Raw genomic sequence first — 23065 nt, 5'->3', positions numbered from 1 at the left:
CTTTCCAACTCTATAATGCTATGATTCTAGTACAGTGGGAAATATGAGTAATCACTAAGACATAGAGGAACCAGATATGGGACATCTATCTAATTTTGCTCACTAGGCGAATTTTATTTTTTTATCATTCATTCTTTTAATTTAAAATACGGTATGTACATACGCCCTGCCGTGGAAGCATCTCCGGGCAGCCTGCAACCCCAACACAAAATATAATATGGAATTTTACAATACAGTGGTACCTCGGGTTACAGACGCTTCAGGTTACAGACTCTGCTAACCCAAAAATAGTACCTCAACGCTCCTATCTTAGTGCTCAGCTATGACTGGATCATGTCCTTTGTATCTGACATATTCCCATGTCCCATATGTGCTTTCAAATACTTTCCACAACTTATCTCAGTAATACAGTGGTACCTCTGGTTGTGAACAGGATCTGTTCCGGAGGCCCGTTAGCAACTTGAAAAGCCCGCAACCTGAAGCGCCATATCTGCACAGGTGCGCAGCATGATTTGGTGCTTGTGCGCATGCGCGAAGCGCGATTTAGCACTACTGCACATGTGCAAGCAGCGAAACCCAAAAGTAACCCTTTCCGGTACTTCCAGGTCGCCGCAGGACGCAACCTGCAAAACGTATCATGAAGCAAACGTATCAAGAGGTATGACTGTACAGTGGTACCTCGGGTTACAGACGCTTCAGGTTACAGACACTTCAGGTTACAGATGCTTCAGGTTAGAGACTCTGCTAACCCAGAAATAGTACCTTGGGTTAAGAACTTTGCTTCAGGATGAGAACAGAAATCATGCTCCGGCAGTGCGGCAGCAGCGGGAGGCCCCATTAGCTAAAGTGGTGTTTCAGGTTAAGAACAGTTTCAGGTTAAGAACGGACCTCCAGAATGAATTAAGTTCTTAACCCAAGGTACCACTGTACAAATTACAACATAATTAAAATTTGGCACTGTGTGTGAATCAAGCCCATGTCTGCTTGATAGTGTCAGGACGGACTACAGCTGAACTCTGAATGGTCCAGGTCAGGCATTGCAGCAAACCAAGATTAAAGGTAAAGGTAAAGGGACCCCTGACTATTAGGTCCAGTTGTGGCCGACTCTGGAGTTGCTGCGCTCATCTTGCTTTACTGGCCGAGGGAGCCGGCGTACAGCTTCCGGGTCATGTGGCCAGCATGACTAAGCCACTTCTGGCGAACCAGAGCAGTGCACAGAAACGCCGTTTACCTTCCCGCCGGAGCAGCAACTATTTGTCTACTTGCACTTTGACGAAACTTAATTAAATTAAACTGCAGATTAATGAGGAAACGGCACAGAACAAATTTATGGGCGAACACAGAGTGACCTGGGCCGCAAATAGACTGATTCATTCATCTCTAGGTAGAGTCATGTCTCAAATCTCATTGGTGAGACGTTGGGAGGATATGTCATTGTCTAGGATGCTCTGACATTTGACTTTAGAGAATGCTCAAAATGAGATGTGGGACTCGTGTTCTCCACTAAGCCAGAGACTGGCGATGTGAGTCTTCTGCCAGAATTTTGCTCCTCTCAAGGCAAGAATCCGTTCAAAGAAATCCTTCAAACTCCTCCACATTGTTGCTCTTGAAATGTTCCGAAATAAACACATACATCTTTTGGTTCAGAGGCTGGGAGTGCCTGTTACAGGATGACAGGCGGGGCAGGTGCATTACACTTTAAGGTCAACATCATCTGAAGCCGGGCAAGAAGAACCTTTTCAAATAACAGAGGTATGGGGCCATCGGGCGAAGAGCCAAGAAGCACCACTTGGAGATAACTTGCAAGAATTCAGAAGTGTGCTCTTCAGATTCCCCTGTTTCGCATTCCCACTGAACATTCTGAATTACAGACACAGCCGGCCACTGAGGTCTGAGGGTTTTCTCTGTCTAGGAGGGCCCACAAGTTTGGCCATACATTCAGACCATACATCTAAAGTTCTATGACACCGCTATATTTCTTATTTTTAAATTTTATATATACTTTTCAGATTTATAAGTAAAGGGACGACTGACCATTAGGTCCAGTCATGACCGACTCTGGGGTTGTGGCGCTCATCTTTTATTGGCTGAGGGAGCTGGCGTACAGCTTCCGGGTCATGTGGCCAGCATGACTAAGCCGCTTCTGGCAAAACCAGAGCAGCGCACGGAAACGCCGTTTACCTTCCCGCCGGAGCGGTACCTATTTATCTACTTGCACTTTGAGGTGCTTTCGAACTGCTAGGTTGGCAGGAGCAGGGACCGAGCAACAGGAGCTCACCCCTTCACGGGGATTCGAACCGCGACCTTCTGATCGGCAAGCCCTAGGCTCTGTGGCTTAACCCACAGTGCCACCCGCGTCCCTTATGACCCTTGGCCTATTTCATTATAATTATAATTTTGTCATTTATATGCCACCCATTAAACATTAAAACAACATCCCTATACAGGGTTGCCATCAGAATTCTTCTAAAGGTTGTATAGGCTCTGTGGTTTAACCCACAACGCCACCCGCGTCAGATTTCGGATTGTCGGATTATTTTGATTGTTGTTAGCCGCCCTGAGCCCAGCTTCGGCTGGGGAGGGCGGGATATAAATAAAATTTATTAATTTATTATTATTATTATTTATATATTTCCCCAATTTTAAATTCATCTTAACATTTCAAAACTCGACTTCCCCCGCTTTCCTCGGTTCCTTAAATTTATTTTTAATATCTTCTACATATCCAGATCAACTTAATTGGCTCATTATTCATCCACTTTATTTTATTTTATTTTTATAAATTTCTGTACACTTTGGGTAGTTCTATCCCTATAATTCCCAAAAGAAAAGCTTCTGATTTTTATTTTTTTTACAAGCATTATTTTAAACATCTTTTTCGATTCATTATATATCATCTCCCAGTGAGCTTTAACCTTACTACAAAACAAGTCTTTAAACAGTCATAGCTTCCCCCAAGAATTCTGGGAGCTGAAGTTGGTTAAGGGCATTGAGAGTTGTGCGCATACCCTCCAACATTTCTCCAATGAAAATAGGGGTGTCCTATTCCATAGGTAGGCAAACTAAGGCCCAGGGGCCAGATCCGGCCCAATCGCCTTCTAAATCCGGCCCATGGACGGTCCAGGAATCAGCGTGTTTTTACATGAGTAGAATGTGTCCTTTTATTTAAAATGCATCTCTGGGTTATTTGTGGGGCCTGCCTGGTGTTTTTACATGAGTAGAATGTGTTCTTTTATTTAAAATGCATCTCTGGGTTATTTGTGGGGCATAGGAATTCGTTCATTTCCCCCCAAAAAATATAGTCTGCCCCCCCACACACACACACAAGGTCTGAGGGACAGTGGACCGGCCCCCTGCTGAAAAAGTTTGCTGACCCCCTGGCCTATTCCATTATAATAATTATTATAATAATCTTGTCATTTATATGCCACCCATTAAAAAGCAGAGACATCACCTTGCCAACAAAGGTCCGTATAGTTAAAGCTATGGTTTTCCCAGTAGTGATGTATGGAAGCGAGAGCTGGACCGTAAAGAAGGCTGATCGCCAAAGAATGGATGCTTTTGAATTCTGGTGCTGGAGGAGACTCTTGAGAGTCCCATGGACTGCAAGAAGATCAAACCTCTCCATTCTGAAGGAAATCAGCCCTGAGTGCTCACTGGAAGGACAGATCCAAACTCCAATACTTTGGTCACCTCATGAGAAGAGAAGACTCCCTGGAAAAGACCCTGATGTTGGGAAAGATTGAGGGCACAAGGAGAAGGGGACAACAGAGGACGAGATGGTTGGACAGTGTTCTTGAAGCTACCAGCATGAGTTTGACCAAACTGCGGGAGGCAGTGGAAGACAGGAGTGCCTGGCGTGCTCTGGTCCATGGGGTCACGAAGAGTCAGACACGACTAAATGACTAAACAACAACAACATGCCACCCATTAAACATTAAAACAACATCCCTATACAGGGCTGCTATCAGAAGTCTTCTAAAGGTTGTATAGTTACTTATTTCTTTGGCTCAGAGGGCGGGGGTGTTGCATAATTCCATACCAATGTAAATAGGAACGTCCTATTCCATACCCTCCAACATTTCTCCAAAGTCAGGCAGAGAGCTGAAAAAGAAACAGTGTAATTAATTTTTCATTCCTCGCTCTGCAGTGTGCCGTCTCTCCAATCAGTATAATTTATACTCGTCCTTTTCACAGGCGCAGGTTGGATTTTGTGTCTAAACAGCGTTCCACCTTGTACCACGTCCCCCCGTGATAAAAGGCGGGTTCAGCCAGAGTTTGCCTCTTCTCGCTGGCAGGCAGGTATCTCCTGCGCCCTGTCCGCATTCTTTCCAAGTGCTTCAACTTTTAAAAAAAAATAAAATAAAAAACCGCAGTCTCAAGAAACACACTGCCCCAGCCCATCTTCCTGTACCAAGCACACGTAATCTCAAAGACAAATGTTTAGATGTTCATAAAGTCTCTCAGCATTGCATGATTAAATGCGACTGGGGTTATGAAAGCTATTTCACCATTTTTCCCCTGAAATCTCCTTTCTTCCCTCTCTCCTGTTCTCTGTATTCCTTCCTTCTTCCCTATTCCCTTCCTTCCTTCCTTCCTTCCTTCCTTCCTTCCTTCCTTCCTTCCTTGGATTTTTGACTAAAAGTCTCCAAACTGAGGTATAATCGTAAAAAAGGGGGGGGGGATAAATGGTTACAAGGTTTTAATTACAAACCACCTTGAGTGAGCATTTTGTTTTTTGTTTTTTTATAATAAATTTTATTAGTATTTTCCACACAACACGAAAAATATCAAAAAATAACAATAAACACAAAAACCAGCATACCAAAAAAAAATCCATATCTTACATGTTAATAATATAAGCACTAAAAAGAAAAACAAACATTGATTTCCACCAATCCAACAGAACCTCCTTTACCTCTCTTTATGTCTTCCTGTTTTCCTTATCATCTCAATCCTAGCATCTAGATATAAATCCCTCTTTCTTATCCTTTCACTTCACAACGTTATTCCAGACTCAGCCAGATTTCTGTCCTCGAACCTGGGCTTTTAAGGTATTCATTTAGGCACTCCCATTCCTTTTTCACTTCATTGAGTGAGCATTTTGACCTGAAAGGTAGTGTGAAAAATACCTAGATAAAAATGCATACCGACAACAATCGAATATTGTATCAATAACTCCCACCCCAAAATAGTTATCAGAAATGACTGGTATCCCCTGGAGATACATAGTTTATGTTATTTTTTCCATAATAGCCAAAGTCAATACTTCTTCTACCACAAAGACAAATGGTTGGCGTGAAATAACACACGGGACTAATTAATACAGGTGAGAGGGCCCATTCGGCCTGCCAGGTGTTGCTGGACTACAACTCCCATCAGCCCCAGCAAGCATGGCCAATGGTCAGGGGTGATGGGAGTTATAGTCCAGCAACACCTGGAGGGCCAAATGGGCCCTCTCACCTGTTAGTCCAGTGTCTTATTTCATGCAAACCAGAAGAACTTATTGACTCAAGGAGGATCTGAAGTAAAGCCAGAGAAAAGTGTGGCCTGGTGAGGTTGTGTAGCTTGGGGAAGAGTCCCGGAGTCCGGATTCAGAGGCACTGAGGGCCACATTTGTTTGATTTCCAGTTTCGGCCCACCAGTCTAGTTTTCACCTAGCAGAAACTTCATTTCTTTCTCTCTCTCTCTCTCTCTCTCTCTCCTCCAAGAATCCCCTCCTTGTATCACAGCCATTGAATTTAATTAGCTGCCTGCAAGCCTTGGCCCAGGGTTGGGACTTTGGTGCCAAGGCAGCATGAAAGCTTCATTAGCCAATAAGCCAGATTTATAGCCTCATCCTGCAATGCTCTGGCTTTCTCCCACTCCAGTGAAATATCCTCAGCCTCTAACCAGCATATTCAGCAAAACAGCCATTAATTCAACCCAAAGCGGGAAGGATGTGATAGAGCAGTGTTGGCCAAACTTGGGTCTCCAACTGTTTGTGGACTACAATTCCCATCATCCCTGACCACTGGTCCTGCTAGTGAGCGATGATGGGAGTTGTAGTCCAAAATCAGCTGGAGACCTAAGTTTGGGAAACACTGATAGATGGTGGACCAACAGGAGAAGGCGGTCTATTAGCGTGAAAGGGGCATTGCCCCATCAACCTCATTCTGCCTCAGCCAGACCCCTCTGCCTGCCTTCTGACTTGCCAACAAACAGGTGATGGCTGTACCTGTCACTAGCTCCCAGTCCCCTTAATGTTGTTTTCTCTGTCTTCCACCCTACCAGTTCCAACGGTCACCAGCTCCCATGGTGGGTCAACATCTATTGCACAACTGTTCCAGGCTTTTTAGACTCATCTACCCATCACCTTGCCAACAAACGCCCGTATAGTTTTCCCTGTAGTGATGTATGGAAGTGAGAGCTGGACCATAAAGAAGGCTGATCGCCGAAGAATGGATGCTTTTGAATTATGGTGCTGGAGGAGACTCTTGAGAGTCCCATGGACTGCAAGAAGATCAAACGTATCCATTCTGAAGGAAATCAGCCCTGAGTGCTCACTGGAAGGACAGAGCCTGAAGCTGAGGCTCCAAGACTTTGGCCACCTCATGAGAAGAGAAGACTACCTGGAAAAGACCCTAATGTTGGGAAAGATGGAGGGCACAAGGAGAAGGGGACGACAGAGGACAAGATGGTTGGACAGCGTTCTCGAAGCTACCAACATGAGTTTGACCAAACTGCGGGAGGCTGTGGAAGACAGGAGTGCCTGGCATGCTCTGGTCCATGGGGTCATAAAGAGTCAGACACGACTAAACAACCTCAGATCCTGTATCCCTGAAGGAGCGACTCCACCCCCATCGTTCAACTGAGATCCAGTGCCGAGAGCCTTCTGTCGGTTCCCTCATTGCGAGAAGCCAAGTTACAGGGAACCAGGCAGAGGGCCTTCTCGGTAGTGGCGCCCACCCTGTAGAACACCCTCCCATCAGATGTCAAGGAAATAAGCAGCTATCTTATTTTTAAAAGACATCTGAAGGCAGCCCTGTTTAGGGAAGTTTATAATATTTAATGCTGTGTTGTTTTTAACATTTGATTGGGAGCCGCCCAGAGTGGCTGGGGAAACTCAGCCAGATGGTTGGGGTAAAAATAATAAATTATTATTATTATTAAACAACACATGTACTATCTGAAACCCAAGGGGTGCATTGGTTGCCAGATGTGATTTTTCCCCCAGCTCCCCTACCTCACTAGTAAGGATTTAGTTGATTTTAAAACAAAACAGATGGGTCCATTTGAGCCTAATTCAATCCCCTCCCCATCCTTCTAGATATTTAACGTTCCTAAGGATGAAGACAAAGTCAATAGTTTCTCGGGATGAAGACAGTGATGAAAAAGTGTGGCTCCGATGCAAGTTTTGCTGCATCCATTCCAAGGCGTTTGTTTTCAGGGCAATGGGCATCCGTTCAAAATTCAAGTCACGTCCATTGCTATTCAAAGGCACGCTGGTCCTCCACCTTTGCTGCTCTCAGTTATCCAGATGACCCCTCCACACACACAACGATACGTCTGTCTTCACCCCGAGATGACTGTAAACACATTTAGTTGTGATTCAGATCAAGTTGTGTGGTTTTTCCCCCAGCACTGCGTCAGGCTGAGCCAACAAACATGGGTCCTAAAATAGCATTCAGTTCCATTATCGTCCGCAGGAGAGGAAACACCTTGTGGGAGCATTCAGGGAAAGGGGTGATGTGCGCTGAGCTCTAGGGTGGGGTGGAAGGGAATGGCTGTGGTTTCACAGCAGAACAGAGGCTGTTTTCCATGAGAGGGAGACCACCCCATCATCCGGCATTCTACAGCACTGGGTTAAAGTCTGGTGGGCGGTTGTAGTATAGACAGCTGGCCAGAGGAGGGGATGGAGCAGAAAGAGTCTAACTGCCTCCTACTTTGGGAAATAGATTAGCAAGATGCAAGGCTAGGTTTTCTCCCGCTCAGCACTGGGTTTATTATTATTATTATTATTATTATTATTATTATTATTATTATTATTATCTGCGCCCCTTTTTGCACTCCATCAAAGATCAACCACTAAGCACTCAGCTCAGCCTCTTAGCTCCAGTCCTGAGACAAAAGGAACAATGGGAAAATGTGCCTGTTTAGATTTGCCTTAATTTCTCATTTTTTTTCCCAACCTTGGGTTTGGTTCTCGGCATTAATATTTTAATTAATATCTCTTCCTTTAAATTCCTAGGAGTGTATCTCAGTGAAGACCTTACTTGGAAAATAAATACAACCCAGGTGGTTAAGAAAGCCCAACAGAGACTCCATCTCCTCAGATTATTGAGAAAGAACGATGTCAATCAACATTTGATGATCTCCTTCTACCGGTCCAGAATAGAAAGTGTCCTTTCATATTGCATCACGGTGTGGTACGCTGGTTTGACATCAACTGATAGGAAGTGCCTGCAGAGGGTGGTGAATACAGCACAATATATTATGGGCTGTCTCGTGAATCCGCTAGCTGAAATAGCGGAAGAACGTTGCCTCAGGAGAGTGAGGAAAATTCTCAGGGATGATTCACACCCTGGCCGACACTTCTGCCCTTGGGCAGAAGATATAGAAGCACGATTAGTCGCACCAACAGGGTAAAGAGCAGCTTCTATCCATGGGCTGTTAGGCTGTTGAATGAAAAGATAACAACAGGGCGATTGACTTTCAGGTTTGGTGGGTGTGCGTTAGTAAACGAGGAGAATTAAGACTAAGAGAGCTGAGTGGGGGGGTGCTTGTGTAATCTCACTGTATACAAGTTGTACAAGTGACAATAAAGTATTTCAATTTGTCTGTCCTGAGCATACTGACATCCAGCACTCGCAAGAGCCCTTCTGGATCACACCAACAGGCCATCGTGTGCAGCATGCTGTTCTCACATCATGGCAAGGAGCCATGAATTTGCCAAATCCCATTCTTTTTTAAAAAGCCATCCAAGCGGGTGGCCCTCATTACCTCTTGAGGGAGTAAACTCTGTAGTTTAACTATGGGCTGCTGTGTGAAAGAATACAGGCGCAGTCAAGCCTGGTGTTCTTGTGGGAATTTTCTCCACCGAAAAGCGGGAGTGCCTGATGGCGCTTGCTTTATAGTCCAGCAAAAGTGGTCACACGCCAAGGCAAGGGTGGGCGTTGAATGCAGAACGCCAGGCCTCTCTGTCCAAATCTGCCTAGGCCACGCCTCCTCTTCTCAGGCCACTCCCCTCACCCACCCTGCTCACATCCACTTTCCTTCCTCTTGCAATGTGGCCCTTAGGAGATTGTCTATAAAAGAATGCGGCCCCTAACCTGGGAAAATATTCTCTGCATCTGCTCCAAGTGTCTGTCTTTTTTCAATTTGCCAAGCTCCAAAGTGAGCTTTTTAATGCTGCTTTGCTCCTATTCCACCGTGCTATATCGATTTTGCGGCTGTCTTCTCGGTTTGATTTATTGGATGTTGTTTTAATTTGTAAACCACTATGGAATTTTTATGAGTAGGTGGTTTGTCAATCTTTTAAGTAAAATAAACACGGACATGCAAGTTTCACCTGCTATTATATTGCTGACGGAGTTATTGAATGTCTAATTTTACGTTAATATGTTTTGATTGCTTAATCACTTGGGGGATTTTTTTTATTTTTTTATTTTTTGCAAAACGTGCAGTAGAGATACAGGGTTGTACCCAGTTAAGTTCTACTCTGAGTAAACCCATTGAAACCAAGCGTCTGTGATTTATTCCTAAGCCTAACAGCCTAAGCATTTTCACATGGAACGTTTGTTTAAAGGTGGATGAGAGCAGATGTAAAACTAAACGAGTTTTAATGTGCTTGGAGCAGTCATCATTGTACTTAACTCTGCAATGAGAGAGTAAGAATCTATTTCCCAAACCTCTCTCTTCAATACACATCAGAATGACCAGTGCTGATAAGCAACAGTGGGTGAGAATTATTACTCCCATGCCCTGATTATGGGCTTCTTAGAGGCAGCTGGATGGTCCTTAAGGGGACCCAGAGGCTGGAGTAGATGGGTCATTAGTCTGATCCATGCAAGTAGGACTAACATTGGTTACAACCCACAGTTGGGCAGATCCTTGGAGGCCCTCTAGTCTAGATCTGAAATGTGAGATGGAGAAGGAGTATCCTTGACTGACGGCTGTTGAGTCTCCACTTGACAGCGTCCAGAGAAGGAGGTCCCACCACCTCCCAGGGCAGTCTGTTCCAGGATCAAACAGCTCTGGCCATTAGGAAACTCCTCCTGGAATCCTCTTCCCCGCAAATTCCATTCATTGGCTCTAATCCTGCCCTCTGGAGAAACAGGAGGCAGGTCTGCTTCATCTTCTGCATGACAGGCTTCCAGATATTTGAAGGCTGCTATCACATCTCCTCTTCAATCGTCGGTCCCCCAGGCTAAGCATACCTCTCTGACGAAACCCAAACATCACCTGCAAAGATGAGACCTAAGAAGGTGTGAGAAGGGCAGTTTCTGTTGAATATTGAAATTGAAATACTTTATTGTCACTTTTACAGCTTGTATACATTGAGATTATACGAGCACCCCCCACTCAGCTATCTTAGTCTTAATTCCCCTCGTTTACTGACGCAGGTGGCGCTGTGAGTTAAACCACAGAGCATAGGACTTGCCGATCAGAAGGTCAGCAGTTCGAATCCCCACAACGGGGTGAGCTCCTGTTTCTCTGTCCCTACTCCTGCCAACCTAGTAGTCAAAAAGCCCGTCAAAGTGCAAGTAGATACATAGGTACCGCTCCAGTGGGAAGGTAAACAGTGTTTCCATGTGCTGCTCTGGTTTGCCAGAAGTGGCTTAGTCATGCTGGCCACATGACCCGGAAGCTGTACACCAGCTCCCTCGGACAATAAAGCGAGATGAGCGCCACAACCCCAGAGTTGGTCACGAATGGACCTAATGGTCAGGGGTCCCTTTACCTTTTTTTACTGATGCACACCCACCAAACCCAAAAGTCAGTTGCCCTGTTGTTATCTTTTCATTCAGCATCATAACAGCCCACAGATAGAAGCTGTTCTTTACCCTGTTGGTGCGACTAATCCTGCTTCTATATCTTCTGCCCGAGGGAAAGTGCCGGCCGGGGTGTGAATCATCCCTGAGAATTTTCCTCACTCTCCTGAGGCAACGTTTTTCCTCTATTTCATCCAGCAGATTCAAGGGACAGCCCATAATATATTGTGCTGTATTCACCACCCTCAGTAGGCACTTCCTATCAGTTGATGTCAAACCAGCGTACCACACCATGATGCAGTATGAAAGGACACTTTCTACTGTGGACCGGTAGAAAGAGAAAATCAAATGTTGATTGATATCGTTCAAAATAGAGTGTTTCTCCTCACAGTGCGTAGTTAAACCATGAAACTCACTCCCACAGCGGGTAGCAATGGCCACCAACTTGGATGGCTTAGAAAAAGGGGATTCGGCAATTTTAGGGTGGAAAATACTATCAATGGCTAGGAGCAACCCAGTAAAAAGGGCAGGGTGTGTGTGTCCATGACGGCTATGTTTTACCTCCACTGTTGAAAGCAGCCTCTGAATACCACAGACTCTCTAAGTGTCCCTATTTTCCAGGGACAGTCCCGGATTTACAGAAGCCGTCTCAGTTTCTGATTTGATCCTGGAATGTCCCGCTTTTCCTTAGGACGTCCCTGTTTTCATCGGAGAAATGTTGGAAGCTATGGAGTTATGCAAGCCAAGGAGATAAGTAACTACAGCCATACCTCGGGTTGCAGACGCTTCAGGTTGCGTTTTTCTGGGTTACGGACCACCGAAACCCGGAAGTACCGGAACAGGTTACTTCCGGGTTTTGGCGGTCGCGCATGCATGGAAGCGCTAAATCGCTCTTTGCGCATGTGCAGAAGCACTGAATCACAACCCACACATGCACAGACATGCAGCTGCTGGTTGCGAACGCTGCGGGTTGCAAACGGATCACGTTCACAACCCGAGCGTCCACTGTACACAACCTTTAGAAGACATCTGAAGGCAGCCCTGTAGAGGGAAGTTTTAAGTTGTTGAATGTTTTATTATGTTTTTATATATGAGGGAGGCTGGGGCAACCCAGTCAGAGGAGCAGGGTCTAAATATTATTATTATTATTACTATTATTATTATTATTATGGAATATGCTGTCGCTATTTTCATCAGAGAAATATTGGAGGGTATGACACCGGTTAGTGGGAATCACACATAGGAAGAAGGGCTGTTGTGCTCAGGTCCTACTTGTGTGCTCACCATGGGTGTCTGTTGGTCACTGTGAGAACTGAATGGGTCCAGCACTCAGGCTCTCCTTACCTTCTCCTGACACCATCTTGGCGATCTTGACAGCGAAAACGCAACTCTCCAAAGGCCACCCCCACCCACAGCAGCCCGCTGTCATGGATTCCTTTTCCTCCGCAGCCACTGTGAGCTCAGAGACATGAGCGGATGAAGGGACTTTCAGGGCGGGGGGTGGATGAGAGGCAGAGCTGGCTGGGAGCAGGCTCTTGGACATTCTTGGGATTCTTCTGCCTTTTTCTCTGTCCGGGTCAATGCGCGGAAACAAAGAGAGACAAATGCTGCCGAAATTTCACATTGCAAAAGTCCCCACCTCTCCCTCTTTCGCTTTCGCCACCAGTCCAACCCACCCTAATGCTTTCAATTAAGCTTCCGCCTTTTTGGGGTCTGTGCTGGATCCAAAGCTGTGACTAATGGAGAAGCAAGATCTGTTGAGGTGTTAATGCTGTGAGATCTCCCATATTATATATATATATATATATATATATATATATATAGGCATAATATGGGATGCGGGTGGCGCTGTGGTCTAAACCACTGGGACTCTTGGGCTTGCCAATCAGAAGGTTGGCCGTTCAAATCCGCACAATGAGGTGAGCTCCCGTTGCTCTGTCCCAGCTCCTGCCAACCTAGCAGTTCGAAAGCACACCAGTGCAAGTAGATAAATAGGTACAGCTGCGGCGGGAAGGTAAACGGTGTTTCCGTGTGCTCTGGTTTCCGTTCTGTTGCGCCAGAAGCGGTTTAGTCATGCTGGCCACATGACCCGGAAAGCTGTCTGTGGACAAATGCCAGCTCCCTCGGCCTGAAAACGAGATGAGCTCTACAACCCTATACTCGCCTTTGACAGGACTTAACAGTCCAGGGGTCCTTTACCTTTACCTACATATGTGTGTGTGTGTGTGTGTGTGTGTGTGTGTGTGTGTGTGTGTGTGTAAATAAAACCACATATTCTAAAGACATCACAGTCTCTGTTGACCTTTCTTCCAAGGAAACAGAACCCTGAGTAAGAGCTGGAACTCTTGGCACCTCTCACTGCTTGAAGATTGGGGTGGTGTGTAACAGCTACCGATGGCAACTAACTCCAACAGCAAGGTTCTCCCTCCACGGTCAGAGGCAGTATGCCTCTTGAGATTGGTTGCTCAGAATCACATGTGGGGACAGTGTTGTTGCACTCAGGTCCTGCTTGCGAGCTGCTCATGTGGTTGGCCACTGGGAGAACAGGATGCTGGACTAGGATGATGGCTCCCTGCTGGGTCTAGCAGGGTTCTTCTGAAGTTCTTGTGGGAATGTTCAGGGATGCAGGAGAGGATATATTGTTTGATTATAGCCTTACAACTTGTGCAAACAAGTTCACAGTTTAGCAGAGTAACATTCCCCTTTTTAAACTCACAGCGGATGTGTTTGGTCAGGCTCGCTAAAGCCTCTGTAATAACTGTTCTGGTATTTTCCCCTTATTCCCTCATAAAAGATAAGACACGACGCAGTCTTCTATAAAAGTATAAAAAGAGTTTACTCACATTCTGTTCACAATCGGATCCCAGAAGGCAGACTTAGCTTAGAAAAGTAACATACACCTGGAAACTATCTCATAACGAGACAGTCCCACTTCCTCATCCTCTTCCTCTTCCTCTTCCACTTCCTGGAGGCCAAGAGAGCATCTTTGGCTAAGCAGATGTTGCTTCTTCAATGCATGTAGTCAAAGAGAGAAGGGTGAAAGCCCTGCCCTGTGCTTTTGTCGTTACCTGCGCAGGTGAAGCCACGCCCACTTCTAGTCACATGCAGAGCAAGTCTGGCCCAGCCCAGAAGGAAACAGGAAGTTTACCTCCTGGCTGGACAAACATTCCTCCCCATGTGTAAACATGTTCACTCTAGGAATGTTGTACTTGACTGCTCTTGTGTTTCACATCCCACAGTTCTCACCGATGGCCACTGTGCACTCCTGAGATGCACAGACGGGAGCCCCTAAGAGTAGGAATGGCCCAGGAGGCTCAAGAAGCTGCCGCCGTTATTCTGCCGACTCGCTAGAGAGTCAGGTTCAAAGTGGGCTTCATGCAGAGATACAGAACCGTTTCTGCTGATACTGCAATAATCAGAGCATCTGGGATCTGCCTAGATGTGCATCAATGCCTATTGGGTCAGGGAGCAGGAACAGAAAAGGTTTTGGCAGAGAAAATATCTGGAGAAAGGCAGGCTGAGCATGCTCCGTTGGGTGGAATTGGGCGTGGGGTGCATTCTCTCAATGCTACTTTTCAAAGGTAACAATCGGGGGAAACTGCAGGAAATCAGGGATGACATTGGAACCGTTCCAGCATTTGTCTACTGTGTGCAGAGGTGGGGAAACCACCTCCTTACAATACACTGTGCTCAAGCCCCTGTGGCTGCAAGGAAATTCGTATTATGTTCCTGCATCCTGTGCATCAGTGGTTGAAGGGCTGCTTCAGATAGGCAGCTGGAAAAGGACCCTGCATAAAATACCTTTGGCACAGTCCCTTAATCTCCATCCACTAAGCTAGTCTGATTTCCAAGAACAGTCCTCTGTTTGAAGGACTCCTCGGTTTGTAAAGGTAAAGGTAAAGGTACCCCTGCCCGTACGGGCCAGTCTTGCCAGACTCTAGGGTTGTGCGCCCATCTCACTTAAGAGGCCGGGAGCCAGCGCTGTCCGCAGACACTTCCGGGTCACGTGGCCAGCGTGACAAGCTGCATCTGGCGAGCCAGCGCAGCACACGGAACGCCGTTTACCTTCCCGCTAGTAAGCGGTCCCTATTTATCTACTTGCACCCGGGGGTGCTTTCGAACTGCTAGGTTGGCAGGCGCTGGGACCGAGCAACGGGAGCGCACCCCGCCGCGGGGATTCGAACCGCCGACCATGCGATCGGCAAGTCCTAGGCGCTGAGGTTTTACCCACAGCACCACCCGCGTCCCTCGGTTTGTAAGAGTGTCCAAATCCACATCTGGTTCAAGGATGAGACAGCAAAGTAGGAGGGGCTCACCTGCTCACAGTCTACCTCACTACTTGAGATGTATGGCAGGTAGTGTTGGAAATAACTTGTTGTTTAGTCATTTAGTCCAGTAGCTAAACGAGTTGGAGTCCAGCAGCATCTACAGAACGTTGAATTGACTACATCTCCTCAAAACATTTTCTGCCTTCAATAATAATAATAATAATAATAATAATAATAATAATAATAATAATAATAATTTATTATTTATACCCCACCCATCTGGCTGAGTTTCCCCAGCCACTCTGGGCGGCTCCCAATCAAATGTTAAAAACAGTACAGCATTAAATATTAAAAACTTCCCTGAACAGGGCTGCCTTCAGATGTCTTTTAAAGATAGGATAGCTGCTTATTTCCTTCACATCTGAAGGGAGGGTGTTCCCAGGGCGGGCGCCATTACCGAGAAGGCCCTCTCTCTGGTTCCCTGTAACCTCACTTCTCGCAATGAGGGAACCACCAGAAGGCCCTCGGCGCTGGATCTCAGTGTCTGGGCTGAACGATGGGGATGGAGACGCTCCTTCAGGTATACAGGACCGAAGCCGGTTAGGGCTTTCAAGGTCAGCACCAACACTTTGAATTGTGCTCGGAAACGTACTGAGAGCCAATGCAGATCTCTCAGGACCGGTGTTATGTGGTCCCGGCGGTCACTCCCAGTCACCAGTCTAGCTGCTGCATTCTGGATTAATTGCAGTTTCCAGGTCACCTTCAAAGGTAGCCCCACGTAGAGCGCATTGCAGTAGTCCAAGCGGGAGATAACTAGAGCATGCACCACTCTGGCGAGACAGTTCGCAGGCAGGTAGGGTCTCAGCCTGCATACCAGATGGAGCTGGTAGACAGCTGCCCTGGACACAGAATTGACCTGCGCCTCCATGGACAGCTGTGAGTCCAAAATGACTCCTAGGCTGCGCACCTGGTCCTTCAGGGGCACAGTTACCCCATTCAGGATCAGGGAGTCCTCCACACCCGCCCACCCCCTGTCCCCCAAAAACAGTACTTCTGTCTTGTCAGGATTCAACCTCAATCTGTTAGCCACCATCCATCCTCCAACCGCCTCCAGGCACTCACACAGGACCTTCCCATCCTCCCCACTTCAACGGCTGCCCATTCAGAAGTGTGTTTCGAGCCCCTCTGTGCCCGGCTCTCAGCTTCACATTCTTCCCTGCTCCCTCTCACAACCCTCACATGCTTTTGTTATGACAGAAGGACGCAGCTAATGGGGGGCGAAATTGGGGAAGAATGTCGGGGAGCTTGTGGCTTTTATCTTTAAAACAAATAGCCAAATTCCTCTGGCTGGCTGTCAGGATTAAAGAGTGATCTAACCAGGCCGAGGGTTTGAGGTGTCGCCCTGGCAACCCCCTGGCATTTTGCAGCTAAACTGCAGGAAATGAGGAAAACCATTGAATTAATTGTGGTGAGGAGGTTGGGGGGCTTCCTAAAATTGGGTGGGTAGCTTTGGGACATGCCCATTGGCTTGGAGAAAGAGAAAAACCACTTATTGTTCGATGGCCAGGTCAATTTTTCTTCCCCACATTCACACTGTAAGAGTCTCCGTTCGTTGGCAGATCTGCTGTGTCTTTCCTTGCTGAAAAGATGAAATTAAAACAAAAATACGCTTTTGCTTTGGTTTTCCCAAACGTCCTTGGCAGCTTTTCAATCTCTGAAACGTTTGGTTGTTGAAACGGGCCCTTTGTGACGGGGAATAATGCAATTTTTCAGCGTGGTGAGGAAATTTTCCATTGGGACTGACCTTGAACGAGACATGAAAAAGGAACTGTACATACAACGATACAACTCTTTAAAGATGGATTATTCTAGAACAATGGCAAGCCATGCTCATCTCTCTACCTGCGTTTGAAACCGGGGTCTGTTTATTTAGCTTGCTGTTAGTATTATCAGAAAACCTCAGTGCTGAAGACTGCACTGGAAAAATTCTAGAAAATTTTAACTGGGTTTTCTTTTCTTTCTTCGTCGTCGTTGTGTTTAATTCTTTTCTCAATCTTCATTTCACGTTAGTTTTCAATTTACAAGCCACCTTTCTGCATTACTGTACGCAAGGTGATTTGTAGCCCATGGAGAAGACCAAAAAAATAAATAAATGCCTTCCTTTGGCAATTCAGAAAACAGTGGTACCTCGGGTTACATACGCTTCAGGTTACAGACTCCGCTAACCCAGAAATAGTACTTCAGGTTAAGAACTTTGCTTCAGGATGAGAACAGAAGTCGTGCTCCGGCGGTGCGGCAGCAGGGGGAGGCCCCATTAGCTAAAGTGGTGCTTCAGGTTAAGAACAGTTTCAGGTTAAGTACAGACCTCCGGAACGAATTAAGTACTTAACCCGAGGTACCACTGTATAGCGAAAAGCGAACCAAATTCATAAGAGCACAAGAACACCCTGCTGGATCAAGGATCCAATGTAAGGGTACCAGATGTCCCCATTTCCCAGGGACAGACCCGGACTTACAAATCAGTCCCCATACAAAATCCTTTGAAGTTGAACAGTGTCCGCGGATTCACTGAAAAAAATCTGGTAACCTTAACCCAAGACCCATCTAGTCTTGCATCCTGTTCTCACAGTGGCCAACTAGATGCCCACAGGAAACCTGGAAATGCACCTGTTATGTACTGAGTTGAATTGGATCCAAAATGCAGCAGTCTGATTGGTCCTAGAACAATAGGGCCCAGAATGCAGCAGTCTGATTGGTCCACAGGAGCCACCCAATCCAGCTCTAGGTGGAAGTGAATCCGCAACCTGATTGGCCTACAGGAGAATCCCAGAATTAGCCAGTCACGTGGGGCCCATTGTGTAAATAATGTATATAAAGCAGACATTCTGGGGGAACTTCCATTCCTCCTCACCACTGTGAGCTGAGTAAAGGGCATGAAATCCACGCTTGACTGCGAGTATATTTCAGCACCCTAAGAATTCAGCAGCCAAAGGCCAAGGAGACTAGGTGTCTTCTTCAATGAAGCTGCAAAGAACCGGTGTGTGTACAGTGCCTTCAGAGGAAAGCCAAGAAGTAAGTGAGGTAATTTTTTTGTAGAATGTAAAGGCAGCCTAGCCGCATCCGCACCTATAAGAAAGATGTCTTCTGGCAATGCCTGTATACCGCCAACCAAAATATCACAAAATAGCACAGGCAAGTCTTGGGGGATTTTTCCATCAAGCTAAATAGTAAAGTGAGCAATTGCAGAAGGAGGGGAAACGTCAGCCGATGTTAAACATTCACCCCATACATTTAAAGCACAATGTAAAGGGACCCCTGACCATTAGGTCCAGTTGTGATTGACTCTGGGGTTGCGGCGCTCATCTCGCTTTACTGGCCGAGGGAGCCGGTGTACAGCTTCCGGATCATGTGGCCAGCATGACTAAGCCACTTCTGGCGAACCAGAGCAGCGCATGGAAACACCGTTTACCTTCCCGCCGTTTACCTTCCCTATTTATCTACTTGCACTTTGACGTGCTTTCAAACTGCTAGGTTGGCAGGAGCAGGGACTGAGCAACGGAAGCTCTCCCTGTTGTAGGGATTTGAACCGCCGACCTTCTGATCGGCAAGTCCTAGGCTCTGTGGTTTAACCCATAGCGCCACCCGCGTCCCTAAAGCACAATGATACCACTTTAAATAGTCATGGCTTCCCCCATAGAATTCTGAGAGTGCTGGGAGTTTGCTAAGGGTGCTGAGAGTAATTAGGAGACAAATGAGCTTTCCCTTGGCTTGAGCCTTTTTCATTGCATCGGACGAATTATCCAAAGGGTTTGGGAATCTACTCAGGGTGCTTGGAGGGGCGTTTTCACTCACACACACACACACACACACACACCCCGATAGCCCGCACTGTTGTTAGCAATGAGGTTCTGTTTGTTTACACTGCAAATCACACACAAATACTATATGCTCACTAGGCATGAAACAGAAAGTCTCAGGCACACAGCACAAATCCCAGCTTCCTGGAATGTGTTAGCAATAACCCCTCCAGATTGCCACTTGCTCAGGCAGATTGGATTAGTTCAATAAGAGAGGTCAGGTGTACATTTTAAACACAGCTGTATTGTTGCTCCTTGTCGAGTGTGCTCAGTTTTCCACCTGATTTCAGCCATCAACACCTAGCTGGGGGGGGGAGAGATGTCTGCTTGTGCCCCAGGTAGGGATAGGACAGAAATTAGATTCCGTTCATGTTTAAAGATGAATCTACTGCATTCTCATTTTCCAAAGCAATATACGAACCACAGCAAAGCCATCTTTTGAAACTTGCACTTCTTTGAATTTTACAGTGAAGTTCTACAGCAAAGCAATGGGTACAAAATTGCACATACTGTACTAAGATACCAAATGCATCACAACAGGGAAAATATACTTGGCAAATATGAGGCAAGGTAAAGGGACCCCTGACCATTAGGTCCAGTCGCAGACGACTCTGGGGTTGCGGCGCTCATCTCGCTCTATAGGCTGAGGGAGCCGGCGTACAGCTTCCCGGTCATGTGGCCAGCATGACTAAGCCACTTCTGGCGAAACCAGAGCAGCACACGGAAATGCCGTTTACCTTCCCACCGGAGCGGTACCTATTTATCTACTTGCACTTTGACGTGCTTTCAAACTGCTAGGTGGGCAGGAGCAGCGACCGAGCAACGGGAGCTCACCCCATCACGGGGATTTGAACCGCCGACCTTCTGATCGGCAAGTTCTAGGCTCTGTGGTTTAACCCACAGCGCCACCCGCGTCCCTTTTAATATGAGGCAAACTTGCATACAAAAACAAAGGTAATAAAAGAACACATCCTGAACCAAGCGTTTACCATTGATCTTGTCTGCATAGAACTTACTTTCCACTTCAGTATTCAGATTCAGTTGTTTGTTTCTACTTTCTCGTTCTGCACAATTCCATTTCTGAAGGTATAGAAACAGAAATAAAGCAAATCTGGTCAAAAGTTTCCCAAGCGAATCAAGTCGAGCACAGGGAAGGGTGAATCCATTTGTTTCAGTTTCTCATTTTCCTGATCTTAAGTTCAGTTGGCCACATTTTTGCACCACTTTGTGATTTTCTTGAAGCCATCACAGAAAAAATAAAATTGTCAGCACTAAAGCATGCACTTCTCATAACATTTTGCATTGCAATGTAAATTGCCCTGATATAGGCGGTTTTTGTGAACGTGCTTCGCCAGTTACACATTTGTACGTTGCTCAGTGCACAAATTTTTTGCAAGCAACTTTCTCTAACAATGCATTGTGGTGCCATTTTCACTGACAAATGGAGTTCTTGTGCACGTATTTCCTTAATATATGCATTTTTGTACATTTTTTTCTTTATTCCATCACTGCCTCCTTTGGAAGCAACTTCCATAGTTCACCTAAGCCCTATTTGGAGAAATACTTTCGTTCCTCAGTCCTGAATCTTCCAACATTCAACATTACAGTGGTACCTCGGTTTACGAACTTAATCCGTTCCAGAAGTCCATTCTTAACCTGAAACCGTTCTTAAATGGAGGTGTGTTTTCCCTAATGAGGCCTCCCACTGTCAGTGCCCTTCCACCATTTGGATTCTGTTCTTAGACTGAGGTAAAGTTCGCAAACTGGGACACTACTTCTGGTTTTGCGGCGTTCGTAAACCGAATACAGTGGTACCTTGGGTTAAGAACTTAATTCGTTCCGGAGGTCCGTTCTTAACCTGAAACTGTTCTTAACCTGAAGCACCACTTTAGCTAATGGGGCCTCCCGCCGCCGCCCCATGATTTCTGTTCTCATCCTGCAGCAAAGTTCTTAACTCGGGGTACTATTTCTGGGTTAGCGGAGTCTGTAACCTGAAGCGTCTGTAACCCGAGGTACCACTGTAGTTCGTAAACAGGGCTGTTCTTAAACTGAGGTACCACTGTATTGGATCTCCACAAGTTTTCGTGTGTTCTTTCTCCTCTTCCCCACCCCCAACTCTGTTTTTAAAAACTTCATTCCAGATTTGGCCTCTACCTTCACCTTTCAAAGATGGAGGAATCTGCCAGGTAGACGTCAGCCTGAAAGTATTTTTCCTTCGTCTTCTTCCTCCTTCTTCCACCCATCTCTCCTTCCCATATATTTTGACCCTGCAGGCAGCCCTTATTCATCCCCCTGTTTGTTTTGCTGCATAGGTGAGTAGCTGATGCCCTTGTGATCATCTTCCTGCCTTAATCCCACGTTTGAATTCCAAACATTATTACTTTGGGCCCCGCTGCTCTAACTGGGGAGGTGATGACATTCAATAACATAGGATTACTGGGGAACTCAGACAGGCGGTTAAGTGAGCCATGCCTGGATCGCAGCCCAACCTCAAGTCTTGCAGAACGTACAGGGTTTGTTTGTTATTTTCTCCTGATGGCTCCGGCGATCGTTCTGGGCAAGTATGCAGAGCAGCAAATTGCTACCACCAGCAGAAAACAAACGGTAAAATTTATGTGATGTGACTCATGTACGCACCTTCCAGCACACCTTCTAACCTGGACAGAGATTTCTATCAGTGCAATCCTGTGCATTTGAACCTATTGTTTCCAGTGGAGCTTCCTGGCTAATGGGGATGAAGGAGAACTTTGATACACATTTAAAGGTCAACCCACCCCAAAATTGAAGAAGTGTCTCCACCCTCATCGTTCAGCCCAGACGCTGAGGTCCAGCTCTGAGGGTCTTCTGGCAGTTCCCTCACTGTGAGAAAGCCACTTCCGAGCTAGAGAGGAGGTGGGGTTGCGGGATTCACGCCCCTTCCCACGCGATACTGGGGGGATCCTCGGCCACGTCATTCCCCCCGGCCAGCCAATCGGCTGGTCCGGGGTGTGTGGCCTGCCCTATTTAGGGCCGGCACAGCCCAGGACCCCCCTCCTTCCCACTACAGCCAAGCAGGTTTTCCCACCCACCCACCCTTTAGGTTAGGCCCTGACATTGCTATGGACTTCAGTTGGTCGCCGTTGAGGGGCCTGGTAGGAATTTTCCCAGTTGGCAAATTGGCACCTATTAGGATATTTCCATTCCACCTTAAAAGGGAGCAGGCTTTGTGAGTCACATAGTCTGCACATTTCCTGTTCACAGGATGTTTATGTTTTCTGTTGCTTTCGTCTCTCTCTCGGTGCCTGAACGCTGAAGCAGGTGGTCATGTTTTTTCTCTCTGTTCTGACTAACGCAGAATAAACTCTTAAATAATGCTCTCCTGCGTGCATCTTTCGCTGTGCGTTATCTGCTGATAAGAGCGTGCATCAGCCCTGGAATGTGGCAAGCTATTTCTGGAGCTCATGTCGCTAATTGCTGATACTGCGTGTCTACGGGAGATCGATGGACGTCCGGAGGCGACGTGGGGCCATGATGGACTTTGTCTCCCTGGCAGTATCCCAACAGCACCAGCCTTTTGGTTTTCGCCTACCTCGTAGCAAATCATCACAACTTCCTTGGCATTGGCGGTTAGGCATTGGTAGGGGTATTGTTATGCAGATTAAAGCCGGGGGAAGGAAGCGCCATCACCTTCCCCCAGGTCAAAGGGTAGTCCAGTAAAGGATTATGGGGGGCATGGCCTTGTCCTAAGCCTATGGAGGTATGGGCCTATGCCACGCCCCCGAGCGGTGACCCTGGGGGAGCTCCTAGTTGATGTGCATCAGCAGGACTCCCCCTACTGGTGGTTAACCCTTGCTGGTCTTCAAGCAAGCGGGCTGAAGCCGGTTAGCTGAGAAGACCAATGCCTAAGCCAATACCGCTCAATTCCTGTAATCCATAAAGTTGTGGCCTAATTTGACCCATTAACCTAAAATCCTGTGTCTCGTGTCTT

At 46.6% G+C, this 23065-nt stretch overlaps 1 protein-coding gene across 1 annotated transcript in view; it reads right to left on the bottom strand.

Moving 5' to 3' along the window:
* The window catches only part of LOC144329093 (uncharacterized), a 95408-nt gene extending 74067 nt beyond the window's left edge, over nucleotides 1-21341 (bottom strand). Inside the window, exon 1 of the mRNA XM_077935610.1 lies at nucleotides 21259-21341. Coding sequence (XP_077791736.1) covers nucleotides 21259-21341 — 83 coding nt within the window. The remainder of the gene's footprint in view (nucleotides 1-21258) is intronic.
* Nucleotides 21342-23065: the final 1724 nt, after the last annotated feature.

Source organism: Podarcis muralis, chromosome 10 (assembly GCF_964188315.1).
Source record: "Podarcis muralis chromosome 10, rPodMur119.hap1.1, whole genome shotgun sequence".
NCBI lineage: Eukaryota > Metazoa > Chordata > Lepidosauria > Squamata > Lacertidae > Podarcis > Podarcis muralis.
This window is presented reverse-complemented; position numbering and strand designations above follow the sequence as displayed.